This window comes from Tasmannia lanceolata, unplaced genomic scaffold (assembly GCF_043159265.1).
Source record: "Tasmannia lanceolata isolate RefF3 unplaced genomic scaffold, GAP_Taslan_0.1 ptg000013l, whole genome shotgun sequence".
Classification (NCBI taxonomy): domain Eukaryota; kingdom Viridiplantae; phylum Streptophyta; class Magnoliopsida; order Canellales; family Winteraceae; genus Tasmannia; species Tasmannia lanceolata.
This window is the reverse complement of record NW_027518690.1, coordinates 39,358,505-39,374,533: the sequence shown is the minus strand read 5'-3', so window position 1 is coordinate 39,374,533 and position 16,029 is coordinate 39,358,505. Positions and strand designations below refer to the sequence as shown.

At 39.0% G+C, this 16,029-nt stretch overlaps 1 protein-coding gene across 1 annotated transcript; it reads right to left on the bottom strand.

The window, feature by feature from the left end:
* Positions 1–998: 998 nt before the first annotated feature.
* On the bottom strand, positions 999–15,793 carry LOC143891440 (putative E3 ubiquitin-protein ligase XBOS34). The gene is made up of 9 exons (XM_077396010.1): positions 15,488–15,793; positions 15,123–15,237; positions 13,006–13,086; positions 12,744–12,832; positions 12,525–12,616; positions 12,190–12,280; positions 7,473–7,572; positions 6,623–6,708; positions 999–1,817 (listed from the first exon to the last, which is right to left on the bottom strand). The coding sequence occupies exons 1-9, from the start codon at positions 15,587–15,589 to the stop codon at positions 1,107–1,109; spliced, it is 1,467 nt and encodes a 488-aa protein (XP_077252125.1). The 5' UTR covers positions 15,590–15,793; the 3' UTR covers positions 999–1,106.
* Positions 15,794–16,029: the final 236 nt, after the last annotated feature.

Below are 16,029 nucleotides of genomic sequence, written 5' to 3'. Positions count from 1 at the left end.
CCTACTATATCTTTTTTTTTTGTTTGAAAGTTGACATATAAAAACCTACTATATCTTAACCCAATCATTCGTAAAACATTTCAGATACCCATTCACCCTTGCAAAATAGAGATTGACAAAGGATAATTCCTCGAGTAAGTCCCTCAAGCACCCACAGATAAACTCATTATCGTCCAATTCCTCAATTAGGGTAACAGGTTCAGTGTAACCAGACAATTAACAACTTTCCTCCTCTCATCTTCCACCAACGTCCAATCCAAAAACAACCTTCTTAATCCTTCCAAAAAACTAAAACCTCCAAAACAACCCACAGAATACCACCAAAAACCATTTACACCGGAAAAAATAAGAACCCCACTTATTTAGAGCCTTAAGCTACTTGCTGTCCCTACCTGGTGTCTTCCCCTTTTCTACCGCATCTCGCTTCTCTATGTCCAGAAGCATCTCCTTCGTTTTCTCCATGTTTTCCTCAAAGCCAATGCCCAGCGTCTTACCCATTTTTTACATCTCGTCAAATTCTTCCAGGAATGCCTGCTTCTCCTTGTCTAATACCTCCACATTTTCTTCCACCGAATCCTGAACATATATCTAATAATAATAACGAGCTAAGACAACAATGACTATTACTTTACATATGAATTATTTCCCTATATATTGGGTGGAGAACATCATGAATCACATATACATCAAAACAGTCGACTCCAAAACTCTACACAGATCTGAAACAGAAACCATTTGGCGTCACAGCATACATGTATCTGTTTGGTCATCAGGTAAAGCTTCTCGTCACTGAGAATAAAGAAAAGTTCATATCAAGGCCCTTCACCTTCATAGGAAGCCAACAGACAAAAGTCTACATATGTGAATAATAACAGGATGCGCCAAAAACCTAAAACCGTCAAGCAAGAATTTGAACCTGCAACATTCCTGCTTTTGATGATACTAGAAGGCTCAGAGGTAGTTTGTACATTTGTGCACTTCATAGCATGTAAAGAATTATAAACAGAGCGCCACTACCACAATACACATCATATACAAAGACTTACTTGCACCACTGAAAATTATATAAATTTCTGAACCCCAATCCATGTCTTCAGCATTGAGACTCAAACAGTGTAGAGCCTTATAACCTGATTGATCTTAGCACGGCAAACAGGGCAACCCCAATCTTTGGCTTTAACGTCATTCAAACACAACATGCAACCAACCACGTGACCACAGGGAACACATGCCCCCTCTTTCAAGGCATCCAAACAAATCACACACAAGTCAGAAGCACCATTTTCTTCCTTCAGTTCACTTGTTGCTGGTTTGATCTCCACCGTTGGCATGGATAAATCAATGGGGCTGGAATCGATCAAGGGATAGTGGATAGGGCTGTCATCTGGGATCTCCTCAGGAACTGCCGGAGCTGAAGGAATTGCAGTAGTTGTAGGAGGGATGCTTTGTGTCGATAATGCGACAACTGGTGTGGTATTTCGGCTACGGTCAAGCTGAGTTGGATTACCACTTGGCCCAGATGGCACATCCCAGCCATTATGTGAACTACTAGAAGAGTTGTCGCATCCACCGCTACCCAATTCTGAAGGAGGTACAGTTCCTTCTGGTGGGACCCAACCATTGTGACTAGCAATGTCTGCAGAGTTTCCCCAACCATTTGTGTTGTTTATTTCAGTGCCCAGGTGGGTGGCAGGAAAAACTGGTGGTCGATCATCCACAGCCGACTGAAGAGAGGCACTGATGGCCATGGCTAACTCTAGATCCTCAGGAGCAGATGGTGGTGTAGTTGCAGGAATTGCTACATTGGGACAGTTTACCTGCAGACAAGATACAATCCCTCAATAAATCATAATTGTTGTGTCACAGTCTGCATGCAAGTCTAAATACTGATATTTACTTTTTCAGTCCCTCCACCGATACGTGAGACATGTGTTGGGCCTAAACCGGGATCACAGATTGGTGGCCCAGCAGATAAATATCCCCAATCACAACACACATGGATGAAAAATATAAAGGTATGTTAATTTCCATTCAGTGCATGAATGATATGATCAAAATTGGTAGATGAAATACCCCAAAGGAGTGTGTGTAATCAGTCGAATAAAGTCGTTCTTTTTCAAATCGCCAGGAGTATAGGTAAATAAAAGAATCAACATGTGTAATCGTTTCGAGAGAAGGAAAAGCTGCTTATCAAGTTGGTATATTCTTTGCAAGCTCGGTAAATAATCTGCGGAGAATTTATTGGTGCATTGCCCTTTCTCCTATGGTCTTTGGATGTGCATCATCAAAAGCTTTGTGCTCTCATTGTCTTTCCAAAGCTTCAAAATGACATTCTTTTGGAGTGGAGTAGGGGACCTTTTGGAGAGGTGGGTCAGGCGATGTGGTGGCTGGTACCATTTGGCATCTATGGAAGTAAAGGAAGAACCACATATTCAAGGATAAAAGGCGAAGTTAGGGCAATATTGCTTTAAATATCGAGGCTGATCTTATCCACTAGTGTATAAGTGAAAAAGTCGTGACACTCTATAGACTATAGTGTTAGTGAGATTTACGAAATTGAAAGGTGATTGTGTTCGAAAAAAGTAAAAAAAAAAAAACAAAGTGATGGTGGTCACCACCTCCTGCCGGATGGAATATAAATTGAACTCTGATGGGTAGCTCAGAAGGAAATCCGGGACGAGTGGGCATTCGGCCTATTCCGGAACTCTAGTGGGCATGCAATTCTATCATACTCAGAACCATAAGGGCTTGTGACTCTAACAAAGCGAGAACAAGAGAATTACTATGGGCTTGAGATGTTATCTGAAACATGGTTCGGGGCCTTTGATTATTGGAGGTGATTCGTCAAACTTCATAGCTTGGAACAGCAACAAAGCGATCGGTCCATGGCAGCTAGCAAACATCATCGAAGAAATAAGGGACCTTATCAAGCTGATTGAGCCTACGTTTCAGCATAGGCAACGATCAGCCAATGAAGATGTGGACAAACTAGCCAAAGATGGAACGGACAGAGAGGAAATGCAGATCATACCGCCGGTTCCTGGCATTGAGATGGGAGCATCAGTTGAATTGCGCCCTATTGTGCCTTCAGCGTGACTTAGGGTATGAGCTAAAGCACAGGCTGCCTCATTACATTAGCAATGAGGAAAGAGATTGGTGTGGCCACTGGATTGGAAAGAAAAATATATTTCTGCTGTAAATACACAAATGATGGCTACTGACTTTCAGAAATTATTTTCTGTATGTAGTTTTTTGGGGCATTAGCTGTATATGTCATACACTGGGACGCCTTGTCCTCATGGTTGTATTCTGGTTACAGCTATAAATAAAACAGTAATCTTTCAAACAAAAAGGAAGATAGGTAAAAGCATAAAAGTCAACCAAATCTGTTTTCAGTCTCGAGACCCGACAGATATAATTTTTGGCTGTTGGAGTTGACATCAAAATGAAAGCTGAATAAAAAGGTTCAAAGCCATTTGCCCGTACACACGACATATTGTTGCATACAGAATTCTGGATACCATTGAGTGACACATGTTATAAGTTTAAATGAAGTTCCTTTGCACATATACTGTCACATACAAGGGCGACCCAATGCACGAGGCTCCCGCCATTGCGGGGTCAGGCGAGGGCTTGATGTACACAGCCTTAACCCTACTTTGCAGAGAGGCTGTTTCATTTGCACATATACGGTCATATGTGTGTGTGTGTGTGTAAAATTTTATATATATATATATATATATATATATATATATATATATATATATATATATAAAATTTTACACACACGCGCGCGCATAATCTATGTGTGTTGGGCAAACTCTGTACCCCATGTGATTTCTGTATCTTTTTCTTTTTCTTTTTCTTTTTCTTTTTTCTTTTTTTGAAAAGTGGCATTTCATTGAGATTAGATAAGCATTAGGGACGAGTAATCCCCCTACGTTACAAAATATCAATGGGGACTAGGATGGGCATACCCAACCAGAGAGAAGTCTTAAAATAAGCAAAAACAGTCATGCATCTTTTCCTTCCTTCGACTTTCCATTAGCATGCACAATTACTTTACAGGATTCCACACAATTCTTCCTCCATCTTCATTAGTCCCTTCAGGATACCCTTTTAGATCTACAACCAGCTCTCCTATGCCGAGCACTTCTCCAACTCCTCCATGATATGCTTGATTGAGAAATCCGGCATGTCAATGAGGAGGTGAGCTAGCAGCCGATTCAAGAAAACAGGGTTTGTTCTGCTGGCAATCCTCTCCTCCACCAAACGGATGCCTACAATCTTGTTGGCCCAGTTCAATCTCCTCACAGACCTTTCATCTCTTAGCATCAGTTGGAAGAAAGGATGATCGCACACCAACGAATGGGTATCCTTGACGGAATCTGTCATACAAAGCCTAAACATGGTGAAAGGTCGATCTGCAGCCTCAAGGTTAAATAATTCCCACTGTTTTTGGAGAAGATCCCCCGACAACTCTTTGTGGGTCAGATCAGTGATATAGGCCTTCTCTTCATCGTAGCTCATCATCCTCATTCTCATGAGAATGTTTTCTAGTACCATAATCTCCATAAGAGACCTCCTATTCCTGCCTCCAGAGGACGAAGAAGTTTTGCTATCCATACCTGTTGGTTGAAGGTAAAATTGCCCACAAATCTAGTCCAAATACTTTGTTTTACTAATCGTATTGTTCTTCAAGCTCTATACCCCAGATGCCCTAGAAGGCCAGACCCAAGATGTTCCAAAACCCGCCCCCCCCCCCTTTATAATAACAACAAACTACTAGGGGAAGAGAGAAGTGTCCACAGGACAGGAAGACACGACGGTTAGGTTAAAGTGCCAAGGGAAATTTACAGCTCATTTCCAATTACCAAAAAGAAATAACTTTAACGAAGCTTGTACTCCACGAATGCACCTAAAGGCCTTGCACCATCTAGAACATACTAAAGGGTGGGCCCCCCGAACAAAACCGCGAGAATCTACAAGAGACAGAGGCTTAATGATGAATTAACCGAGAGTGAATCCCACTCTGGGAAGAGGTGGAGCTAATTTGATAGGCTTTGGGAACCGATTGTTGCTGAGCCCACTTATAGCACCCACGGGCTTCTTCAAATAGATTGAACAAGATTTTGATCTTGCCACCTTCGCCTTGAGGTTTGAACCAGGGATGGTCTAGCCAGAGGCAAAATTCCTTGCTTTAACTTGGTAGGCACCTTTTTTTGTTTAACTTGGAAGATAGGTCCAACCACGATACTTTCCGCCCAAGGGTAGGAAGGTCAATTAACCCAGATCCTACTAAGGAAAGGCAGGAACGGATCTCACTTTCAGGTAAGGCGAGCCCAGGATCTTTGTCAGATCCGACCTTGGGCAGCGCGCCTAGGACGATTCAAAATTTGAATTCAGATTAGGGGGCAAAAGCTCGCCGGAAGGCATTCTCGGTTGACCTTCTGTCGGCGGCAACGACGGAAAATCCAAGCCTGCAAAGCCCAATGAGGATTTAGTCAAAGAATAGCCATCTGATTTTTCCGGAATTCCAATCCCAATGGAATAGACATGGTCAAGAACCCGAATTTTAACAGATGACCACGAAAGCCAGGGGACCAAAATTTTGGCCGAAACAAAGCTCATACAATGTTGGTGACTACCTTCCATCTTTATTTCCAGGACCTAACCAAAAAGATTCCCTATAGCCTCCACAATAGATTCAACCCAAATATGTAATTGGATACCATAAAAATTAACCCACAAAGGTTCCTCTCCATGAATAACTTCCTTATTCCATGGTGAGAAGGAGCTCAAATGATTTCCCAGAGCTTCCAGGCCTTTGGAGAGGACCGGCAAGGCCTGCAGCTCTGATTCGAATAAAAATAAGAATTCATCCTCTGCCAAGGTACAGGGGCACTGTAAGGATGGAATGTCCCAAAGCTTTTGTGCCCAATGCCAGAGGTCCTCTAAAGATCCTTTGTGGTTTTCTTTTTCCCTATCAAACAGGATTTAAGAGAATCCATTCGGATTTGTACTTCCCTACCCGAAATGGTTAAAGTCGGGTTACCTCCAGTCTCTTGTGAGGTGATTGTATCAGAATCAGGCCAGCAATTGGTCTCACCAAGATCCCCTTCCAATCGAGGTAAGGGACGAGCATGGGGTGCCCAGGAGGAAGAGGTCCTAAGCCGGCGACACCAGCGGCAATTATCCCTCCATTTGAAATTAAGGTACCTACAAGGAAAGCAGAACCAGTTTCCATGGGCAGAACCTACCTCTGATTTCGATCTCCCTTCAGGCGCAGCTCCTCCCCTAGACAGCCAGGCCGATTTCCTTTTATCTTGATTACATATTCTACAACTATTTTGCCATCTGAAATTTTGGTAACAGCAAAGGAGCACTGTCAATCCTCCGAACATCTCCCATCTCCCATCCGGTTTCCAAAAACGTTAATCTTCATTTCTTAGAATGAGGTTTACCAGCCATTTTGTATTCTTTATGAATAAACGTATTTTTTCTTTGCTTCAATACAATTCTTCATTACTGATCAAAACAAAAGATCATATAATGAAGCATTTGTAGTATCTATAAAAGTAGAGCAAATTTATCATCTGAGAACTATTGATCACAACAGTACCTGTTGCAAACCTCTACAGGCATTATAAAACCACTGGATTTGCCACTTGTCACCCTCATTCCCAGATAAGAACTTAAATCGTGTTCCTGAATATGAGACAAAGATTTAAAAAAATTAAGTATAACTGAGCATATAAAAATTTGCATTCATAGTGTTAAACAATAAATTTTAGATAGAAACATGAAAATGGACCAATAGTTGAAAACTATATTATTTTTGCAGCATCACACTAGTAGTTCTAAACTTCTAATAGGCTACTGATATTGGCACTACCCTGTTTTGATAATGGGCCAAACTCACCTATCTTTTATTATTTAACCAGCTGTCAAAAGCTATTACAAATTGCAAAAAGTTCCCCACCTATTGTAGCTTATTTAGTGCATTAAAAGAGCGCTGGCAAAAAAAATAATCAGCAACCATTGATTTAGTACTTGATTTCAAAAAAAACCATTGATTTAGTACTATAGTTATCATCTACAGTGTAGAGAGCAGACTTCTATCACGGGTTTAAAATTTACCATATAAGTTCTGCAAAGAAGCCTTACAGAAATGACATAATAATGGCATGTTATGTTTAAGAAGCGTTGGCACATTATGTCGAGGAGATGATCTACGTTATTAACTAAGAAGATATCTTTGAATATATAAAAATTGGATAAGACAAACAAGGTGGCTCATTTATAATCTTATAAGTGGTTGGTTTGGAAAAGGAGAGAGACCATTTTCTGTCACATGTTTTATACCAATATTCAGCAGTTAAACATGGTCATAAAGCAATATTTCAAAAGCTCCCCCATTACATGACCAGAATAAATTACTAAAGGTAATATTCTTAAATAAGAGAACTTACCGGTTGCTTTGTCAGAAATAGCCACGGCTGGAACTGGATGATTTAAATCTAATTCCTCAATTTTAACCTTCCAAAGTTGAATAACTGCACTAGGCAGAACCTGTCCTTCATCAAAAGCTCTTTCTCAACAAATTACAGAGTTTGTCCATTTCAAAAAAACAAATTACACAGTTTATGATATTGTTTTAGATAAGGAAATATCCAATCCTTGTTGAAGCAAAATTTGAAGAAAACTAATGCAGGATATGGCCATTAAAGTTACAAAACACAGCTAGCAGAATTGGTGTAAGCCGCTGCAAACTTAGGCAACAAAGACACGGTTTAAATTGATTTTGTAAGAATTCAAGCAAATTTGGGTCATTAATCATGGCTCAGTTGGAGCTCAAATTCTTCCCAGTCTGGTCTTTAGTTAATTCTCAATGTCTGCTCAGTTTGCCCAAAGTTTGTGCCCAGGTACATAAAATTTAAAAGGAAACCTATTTTTTTGACACATACAATTTCCACTCAAGGTTAGATAGAACTAAAAATGAAAACATCCGTAAAAAGGTGGGGGTGGCACCAATTGAGGAGAAGATGAGAGAGCACTGCTTAAGATGGTTTGGACATATCCAACGTAGGCCTTTGGATGCTCCGGTGAGAAGAGGCGACTCGTGCCAAATTGATGGAGTAAAAAGAGGTAGGGCAGACCAAAAACAACTTGGGTAGAAACAGTGAGGAAAGACTTGATAGCTAGGAACATAACAGAGAACATGACCTTGGATAGGATAGAATGGAAGAAAATGATCCACGTAGAAGAACCCAACTACAGCCATGATTAGAGCCGGGTAGATTCCTTTCATCTTCTTTATGAAATTTTTCTAAAGGATTCATTTAGCCGACCACAACTAGTTTGGGACAAAGGCTTTGTTGAGTTCAGTTGTAATACAATTTCCACTCAAAATTTATTCTTAAATTTCAAAAATTGCCACCACCTTCTTATATCATTTTTTCTTCTCAAAATAGCATTTGTCTTTGCCAGTCTTTTATATTTTCCCCCTTTATAATTTTTTTTAATGGTATTTTCTTCCGTTATAATTTTTTTTGAAATTGTCTTTTCTTTTCTTTTTCTTTTTTTGAGAATTTTTCTTCCTTTATAATGAACCATCTTAAGTTCTTAACAACTAAAATACAAAGAAAGAAAAAATTCTCATTTTTTTCTTTCTGCACAAAAGCCAGTTGACACAAAGGGATTGATATTCTGACCTTGCAAAGAAAATCAAGTGCATCTCCGGAGAAAAAAAAAACTAATTATAGTTGAAAGTTGGTTCGACACATCAACCTAGTAGGGAGTGTCTACAAAATCTTCGCTAAAGTCCTCTCAAACATGCTAAGGAGTGTATTGAAAGATCATTTATAATGTCCAAAAGTGTATTCATTAAAGGTATACAGATCCTTGACGGCGCCCTACTGGAAAATGTCCAAAAGTGTATTCATTAAAGGTATACAGATCATTTATAATGTCCAAAAATTGCCACCACCTTCTTATATCATTTTTTCTTCCCAAAATAAAATTTGTCTTTGCCGGTCGTTTATATTTTCCCCCATTATAATTTTTTTTAATGGTATTTTCTTCCTTTATAATTTCTTTTCTTTCTTTTTTTTATGAAAATTTTTCTTCCTTCATAATGAACCATCTTAAATTCTTAACAACTAAAATACAAAGAAAGAAAAAATTCTCATTTTTTTCTTTCTGCACATAAGCCAGTTGACACAAAGGGATTGATATTCTGACCTTGCAAAGAAAATCAAGTGCATCTCCAGAGAAAAAAAAATTAATTATAGTTGAAAGTTGGTTCGACACATCAACCTAGTAGGGATTGTCTACAAAATCTTCGCTAAAGTCCTCTCAAACATGTTAAGGAGTGTATTGAAAGATCATTTATAATGTCCAAAAGTGTATTCATTAAAGGTATACAGATCCTTGATGGCGCCCTACTAGAAAATGAATGCATTAATTACTATCATATAGTGGGCAAATCCGGAGTCCTCTGTAAGGTTGACATGGAAAAAGCATACGTCAGTAGAATGGAATTGCATAAACTACATTTTGAGAAGGATGGGCATTGGAGGAATATGAAGAGGTTGGATGTTGTAGCGCATGTCGTCTGTACTCTATATGGTGTTTGAATGATTAATGGGACTCCAAAAGGCAAAGCCTTTGTAAGGGAGATCCTTTATCCTCATTCCTCTTTATGATTCCATTGGAGGGTCTGAGTCAGATGATCGACAAGGCCAAATCAAGAGGTCTAATCGAAAGTTTCAAAAATTGGTCAACCATAGGTTGAAATATCATACCTACAATGTGCAGATGAACAACCTTCTGTTCAGTAGTCCTGAAGGTTGTTCTATGGTGTTTCAAGGCAATGTTGGGTCAGAGGGTAAACTTCTCTAAATCCCTAGTTATGGGGGTGAGGCTGAAAGATCCAGATATTGGGATGTTCGCTGATATCATAGGATGACAGCATCTATTAAATCTATAGAACTTTATCAAAAAAAAAAAAAAAAATTCTATTCTATCTACAGAACTTTTTGTAATTAATACAGATACTCAACTCAATTCAACTCAACTAAGCCTTGTCCCAAAACTAGTTGGGGTCGGCTGTAATTAATACAGGTACGATTATAAAAAATGGGAAATGATAAATGCGCCCTTTTAATCACTTGGGGACACCCAGCTAGAGTGTATCTATGACTGTAATGGGGCTGATGTACTTCACATTTGCCGGAAATAAGTGACCTGATTGCCACGTATATTGCACAGCTAGAGTGTATCTATGACTGCAAAAGGGCTGTGTACTTCACATTTGAAGAAATGAAGTGAACTGATTGCCACATACAATGCAGCAGGGTGTCCCAAGTGAAAAAGGGGCGCATTTATCATTTCCGTAAAAAATCATATGAGAATCTATGATCCAAACACATCCTGAATAAGCTCATGTATCTGTCTCATCAAAGCATGAACTGAGCTATGTATCTGTCTATTCAAAGCATGAACTGAGCAACTAATGTCTGCCCCCAATGACAACCTATGTCACAAATATCGTTCTAAGGACTCTCTTGGCCAGGGAAAATATCGGGATTTTTTTTCGGGTTTATATCAGGAAAAATCGATAAAAATAAAATTATTTAAAAAGTATATAAATATATAAATTTAAGAAAATATAAAATAAAAATATCGTAAAAATATCAGGATACTATCATGATATTATCACGATATTTTATGATAAAAATGAAAATATCACTATATGTTTAAAATCTTGGGATTATTTCAGGGTTTTGTCGTTTATCAAAGAGTCGCGATAAAAACGCAATATTTTGAAATTATCAGAGATATTTGTGACATAGATGACAACTAGACCTTCAACCACACACTGTACGCCAATATGAATTGGACTTTAGCTGATGTGAACTATAAGAGGTAGGCACCTTTTTTTTAAATGGTAAGAAGATTTTGTTAAATAGAAGTTATCATGGAGGGAGTCACCCTCCATGATCACTCTATCCAAAGAATCTCTCGCTAATCCCTTAGGAAGCACGGGTACTCTCCTGAGGCTCCCGTACCCGTACCCGACACGTATGGGGTGTGGGTACATTCAGGTACGCCCCGGGTACGTACTCCAATGTTTAAAAAAAAAAACCCAATTTTGGTTGCTGGGTGCGTGTCGGGTGCGTTTAGGGTGCACACCCACGCGTACCCGACACCTCCTGCTTCTCTTATCTGGTGTAAATCCTTCATGTGCTTCTTCTCTCTCCTCTCATGTACTTATTATTTACATGTAAACAATTTAAGTAAATGTCCATTTACTTAACATTTACATGTAAATAACGGAATACCCCCTATTTGGATTTATTAAAAATAGTTTAAGACCCAAATCTAAAAGGAAAAAAAGTCAACTCTTCTGTTTTAATACAAAATCCGAAGAAAAAGGGTCGGGTCAAAATTTAACTTTCTTAACTTCCAAACGGTGGGGTATTTTTCAAATTTTAAAAATTCATAAAATCTATCATGTCCAAACATTATTAAATCCCAAAAGCCCGGTATAAAAAATCTCATAATTTGGTCTCTAAAAATAATTCACCTTGTCAGGCACTGGTCAACACACTGGCGACCGACTTTTTTTCTAATGAATGATGTATTGATGCCTCATGTTATGAAATATGAAACCTAATCACTTATGAAATGAAAAGTAATATTAGAATTTTCCATTTTGGTGATGTTATTGTTATTTGATTGCTCTACAATTTTATTTTTTATTTTTTATAAATATATAATAAAATATTAAAATATATTATTATATTCGGCGTACCCGAACGTACCCACACCCGTTTTTTTTTTAAATCACGTACCCATGTCGTGTCGTACCCGTACCCGTGCTTCATAACTAATCCCTCCCTAGCGAATCTCTTGCTAATACGTAGGCAAGTATATAGGAAGAACATAGAAATGGATAATTTTGAAGTAGAAAAAGAAAGACTATTATTGCAAACTCCTACAGACCGAAAGAGTGAGATAAGTGTTTCCAATGACATTTAATTTAAATATGAGCTAAACACTAGAATAGTAATAGATTGTATAAACTAACTGCAATGGAGGAAAATAGCTAAGGAAAATCATTATCAATAACAACTAGATAATCCAATCTTTTTGCTAATATGAAGAGTTTGGGCTCCGTTATACCTGCTGTACAGGTCCTCCAGGATATATAGCAAGCTCAAATTTGGGAAGCTCATGACGGTTACGAGAGGCGCAGGGTATGACCACAGCCCAACTGTAAATAATGCCATTCGAGTCAGCATAAATACGAAGTCAACTCTCAGAACTGCTTAATAGCAAGATAGCAACAATGCAAGATCAAAATAGCACAGAAAACAAACTTCCACTCTGTAAGAAAATTCAGCCCTTTTATATACACTGCTCACGATAAAAACTTTACATAAATAAAGAGAAGAATGCAGTAGCAAAAAAGATCCCAAATGTCAACAAAAGTCAATAGATCTCAATAGTACACCCACATTTTCCGTGATACCAATTTAGGAGCTAATGTTTCCAGAAAGCCCAACCCATTCAGCTCCCGCAGCCAACCAGAGAAAAGGAAGATGCTGCTCTGAGTACAAGTTGATCAAAAAATGTCTTTAGCTGAAGAAATCATAAGCAAAATGCATGCACGCACAGATAACCTATTAAAATTAGAACCAGAGAATTTGTGTAGAACTTATGGATACGTGGCATACCTCGATGGCACTGACAACTTTGGTATGTCCCTTTGCTCTAGCCATATAGAGAGCAGTATGACAATCATCATTCAGAGCCAAAGCATTTGCTGCAATGTTTTAACATCCAATCACCTATTAATATCATTATTTTTTTAATGGCACCAATTAATATCATTATTACAAACTGAAGAATAACGAAAATGCCCTAGCTCCCGCAAAAACCTTATAATCCAAACACCTTAGCACATTGCTCAAACCATATGAAGTCAACAAAATGTACCTCCGTGAGAAAGAAGTAATGTAACAGTTTGCTCCAGGCCTCTTTTTGCAGCATGATGTAAAGGAGTTCCTGCATGAGACCCTACAGTACATAAAGAGGTATGAGAGCCATGGTTTGATCATTTACAAGTACTCCTGAGTCCCGATCTTACTTTCAAGTTTCAATTGATCTAAATAAAAAAGGTGTCTTACATGATATTTCCACATGGGGCTGATATTTCCTTTCACTTTTGTTGCCTTTCCACCCCTTTACCCTCTTAGCGGGTGCCTTTTTGCCCCATTACATTCAAAGCAGGTAAGCAAACCTTTATTTAATTCTTTTATAGGTCAAATCAAAGTGTTTTAAAGAATCGCCCTTGGGGCGATATGGGGAAAGGCGATACAGCAAACGATTGGGAGCTGGGATTTTGGGAGGGACATTAGAAGGCAAGGAGTTGGGGGTGTGTGTGGGCAGCGAAGGCTAGGAGTTGGAACTGTGGCTGGGAGTTGGGGGCATCGTGGGGGGGGGGGGGGGGGGGGTGGGGAGTGTGTGGGGGGGGGGGGGGGGGGGGGTTGGTTGTGTGTGACAGCGTAAGGCTGGGAGTTGAGAGTGTGGGTGGGTTTGGTACGGATGGAACGATAAAGGGTGCATTAGAAATTAGATGACGGATGGAGATGACGCAGCGACATTGTTGATTACCAGCGACGATAACGTAACGTAGCAATGGCAAGCAGCGAATATGACACACCATATGTGTGTCAGTTGATGGACTACGGACAAAAACAAACCCCATTATTCGCTTGTGAAAAGTAGGTGAAGGTCAGGTCAGAAAGCTCTGCCTGTGGTGAGCAATGATGGGTTTGGCTTCTTGGCCCTTTTTCTCTTGCCTGCAGAAAGTGGAAAGAGGAGAACCAATGGTGTGAGGCAACGATAACCAAAATCTCCCTCCCTAGTGCTGGATCAAGACATCATTGGTTGCCAGAGCACCCATTGAGGTTTCCTACACTGTTTTAGTAACTCTCCTAACTATTCAATTTTCCCCTCAACATCTACTTTCTCCAGCGAAATTTCCATTAGGTTGTGGCCTTTCTATTTGCAAGAAAACAAGAAATATATGAAGATTTTCCCATACCTCAGTGGCTGGAGTTTTTACTGTGTTGTGGTTGGGAGAGAGGAAAAAGGAAGCTAGCCAAATACTTTCCCTTCGTTTTTTGCTAAGATATGTATTAAATAAAGAACTCAATTCACTGGCTGGGGCAACCAATACCGTACCAGTGTGTCTTTATATAAAAAAGGACAAAATGGAGGTGGGGAGAAGTTGGGGGTGGAGATGGTCCAGAAGAGGATGGAAATATCACTTCCCTCTCAGGAAATTTTCAGTTCAATACAATGAAGAATGAGGTCTATATGCTTCCAAGTGGTCAACAATAGTACAAGAGGACAATGAATTGAGGTTAACTAAGATCCATATTTCACAATAAGCTTCCAAAAATTATTTTTGCCAATTCTGTAGCACTTACACTACCTGACTAACATATGAAAAAAAAGGATGGGAGAAAAGCAAAGCAGTAAACATATCAGTTCATATTCAAGATCCCCATAATTTCAGTTTTGAGGAATCCTTGGGATAAAGCTTGGAAATTTCAGTCTAATAGTTCCCAGTGGCAGAGTGTTCAATTTTTCAGGTACAAATATAATCCTGGGCTTTTTCCATCTTATTTCATGGTTTGTCTTGGTACAACGGTAAGGTTGCTCCATTGTGACCTGGTGGTCACGGGTTCGAGTCATGGAAACAACCTCTCTGCAAAGCAGGGGTAAGGCTGCGTACATCTAGGCCTCCCCAAACCCCGCAATGGCGGGAGCCTCGTGCACTGGGCCGCCCTTTTTTTATTTCACGTTTTGTCTTGGTATATTACAGGTATAGCAGAGAATGAACTGGGCATGAAAACAAGAAACACGAACCAAGCACATACTCAATACGTAACAATCATTAGATTAATCAAACTAAAAACATAACTTTGGTAATTGAATCACCCAATCCACCAAAAGAAATCATATCAGAAATTGAAATGATTAGGAGAAGAAAAAAGAGGTAAATATAATAGAATTAGAATGAATTAAAACGATAATAGTCATACCTGGGCGGTAAGCATTCACATTGGCACCCAATTCGATTAGAGTTTTAGCAATAAGAAAACCATTAGGCATCATGCAAGCTACAATCAGAGGAGTTTTTCCTTCTTTGTCAATCCACTGCACAAAATTTATCATGTCATGTAACTTCCTCCACTAATAACATACATAGATATCAGAGTTTTGCTAAAGTAATCTCCCCCCGCTCTTTGCAATTTACAAAATATAGCGTGCCACAACATAATTTATAACTAATTCATGCTACAGTTGAACAATACATAGGTCTAATCTCTAAACAATCGGAACGAATGTGAAAATCCTCTAAATCAAGCTAGAACAAAGGCTTAAAACCAAATGCAATGTCATATACCTCAAGGCCTGCACCTTCACCACGAAGAACTTTGATTCCTTCTATGTTTCCATAACTGACCTGCTGATAAAGCAGCTCGTCTTTGGATTGAGTTTGTCCCATTTTTCTCACTTCAGAAACAAAACCCTAAAATCGTACACAAAATTTCCACAAAACAAACCCTAAGATTTGATTTCTCAGAGTATTTTGAAAAGAGAAACTAAATGCAGAGTCAAACAAATTGATTTAGTCCAGCAAAAACGTGGGATTTGTCTAATTCTAGTCAATCTGCTTCCAGTTGATGAGTCCATCGGACCTTGGACTCTTTTTTTGCCGGACTACTATGGTCCCTGTCGTTTATTAATGGGCTTTTGAAGAAGGCCCACCAATTTTACTATGCAATTTCGGCCGAAATTTGGGGAAAAAAAAAACTGAATTACCTTTTTTAATTCGAAATTTCGGAAATTTTGTAAAATTTTGAAAACAAAATTCATTTTCTTCATAAAATTTCGGGCTTTGGGGATTTCAGTTTCGGTCCTAGGTTTCCATAATATGCAGTTCCT

Excerpts from the sequence above, each read along its gene's own strand:
- LOC143891440 (XM_077396010.1), bottom strand. The coding sequence starts at position 15,589 with ATGGGACAAACTCAATCCAAAGACGAGCTGCTTTATCAGCAGGTCAGT. Across the intron at positions 12,617-12,743 it reads AAGTTGTCAGTGCCATCGAG|AGCAGCATCTTCCTTTTCTC; the intron begins GTATGCCACGTA and ends ACTTGTACTCAG. Across the intron at positions 7,573-12,189 it reads CTGGAGGACCTGTACAGCAG|GTTCTGCCTAGTGCAGTTAT; the intron begins GTATAACGGAGC and ends GATGAAGGACAG.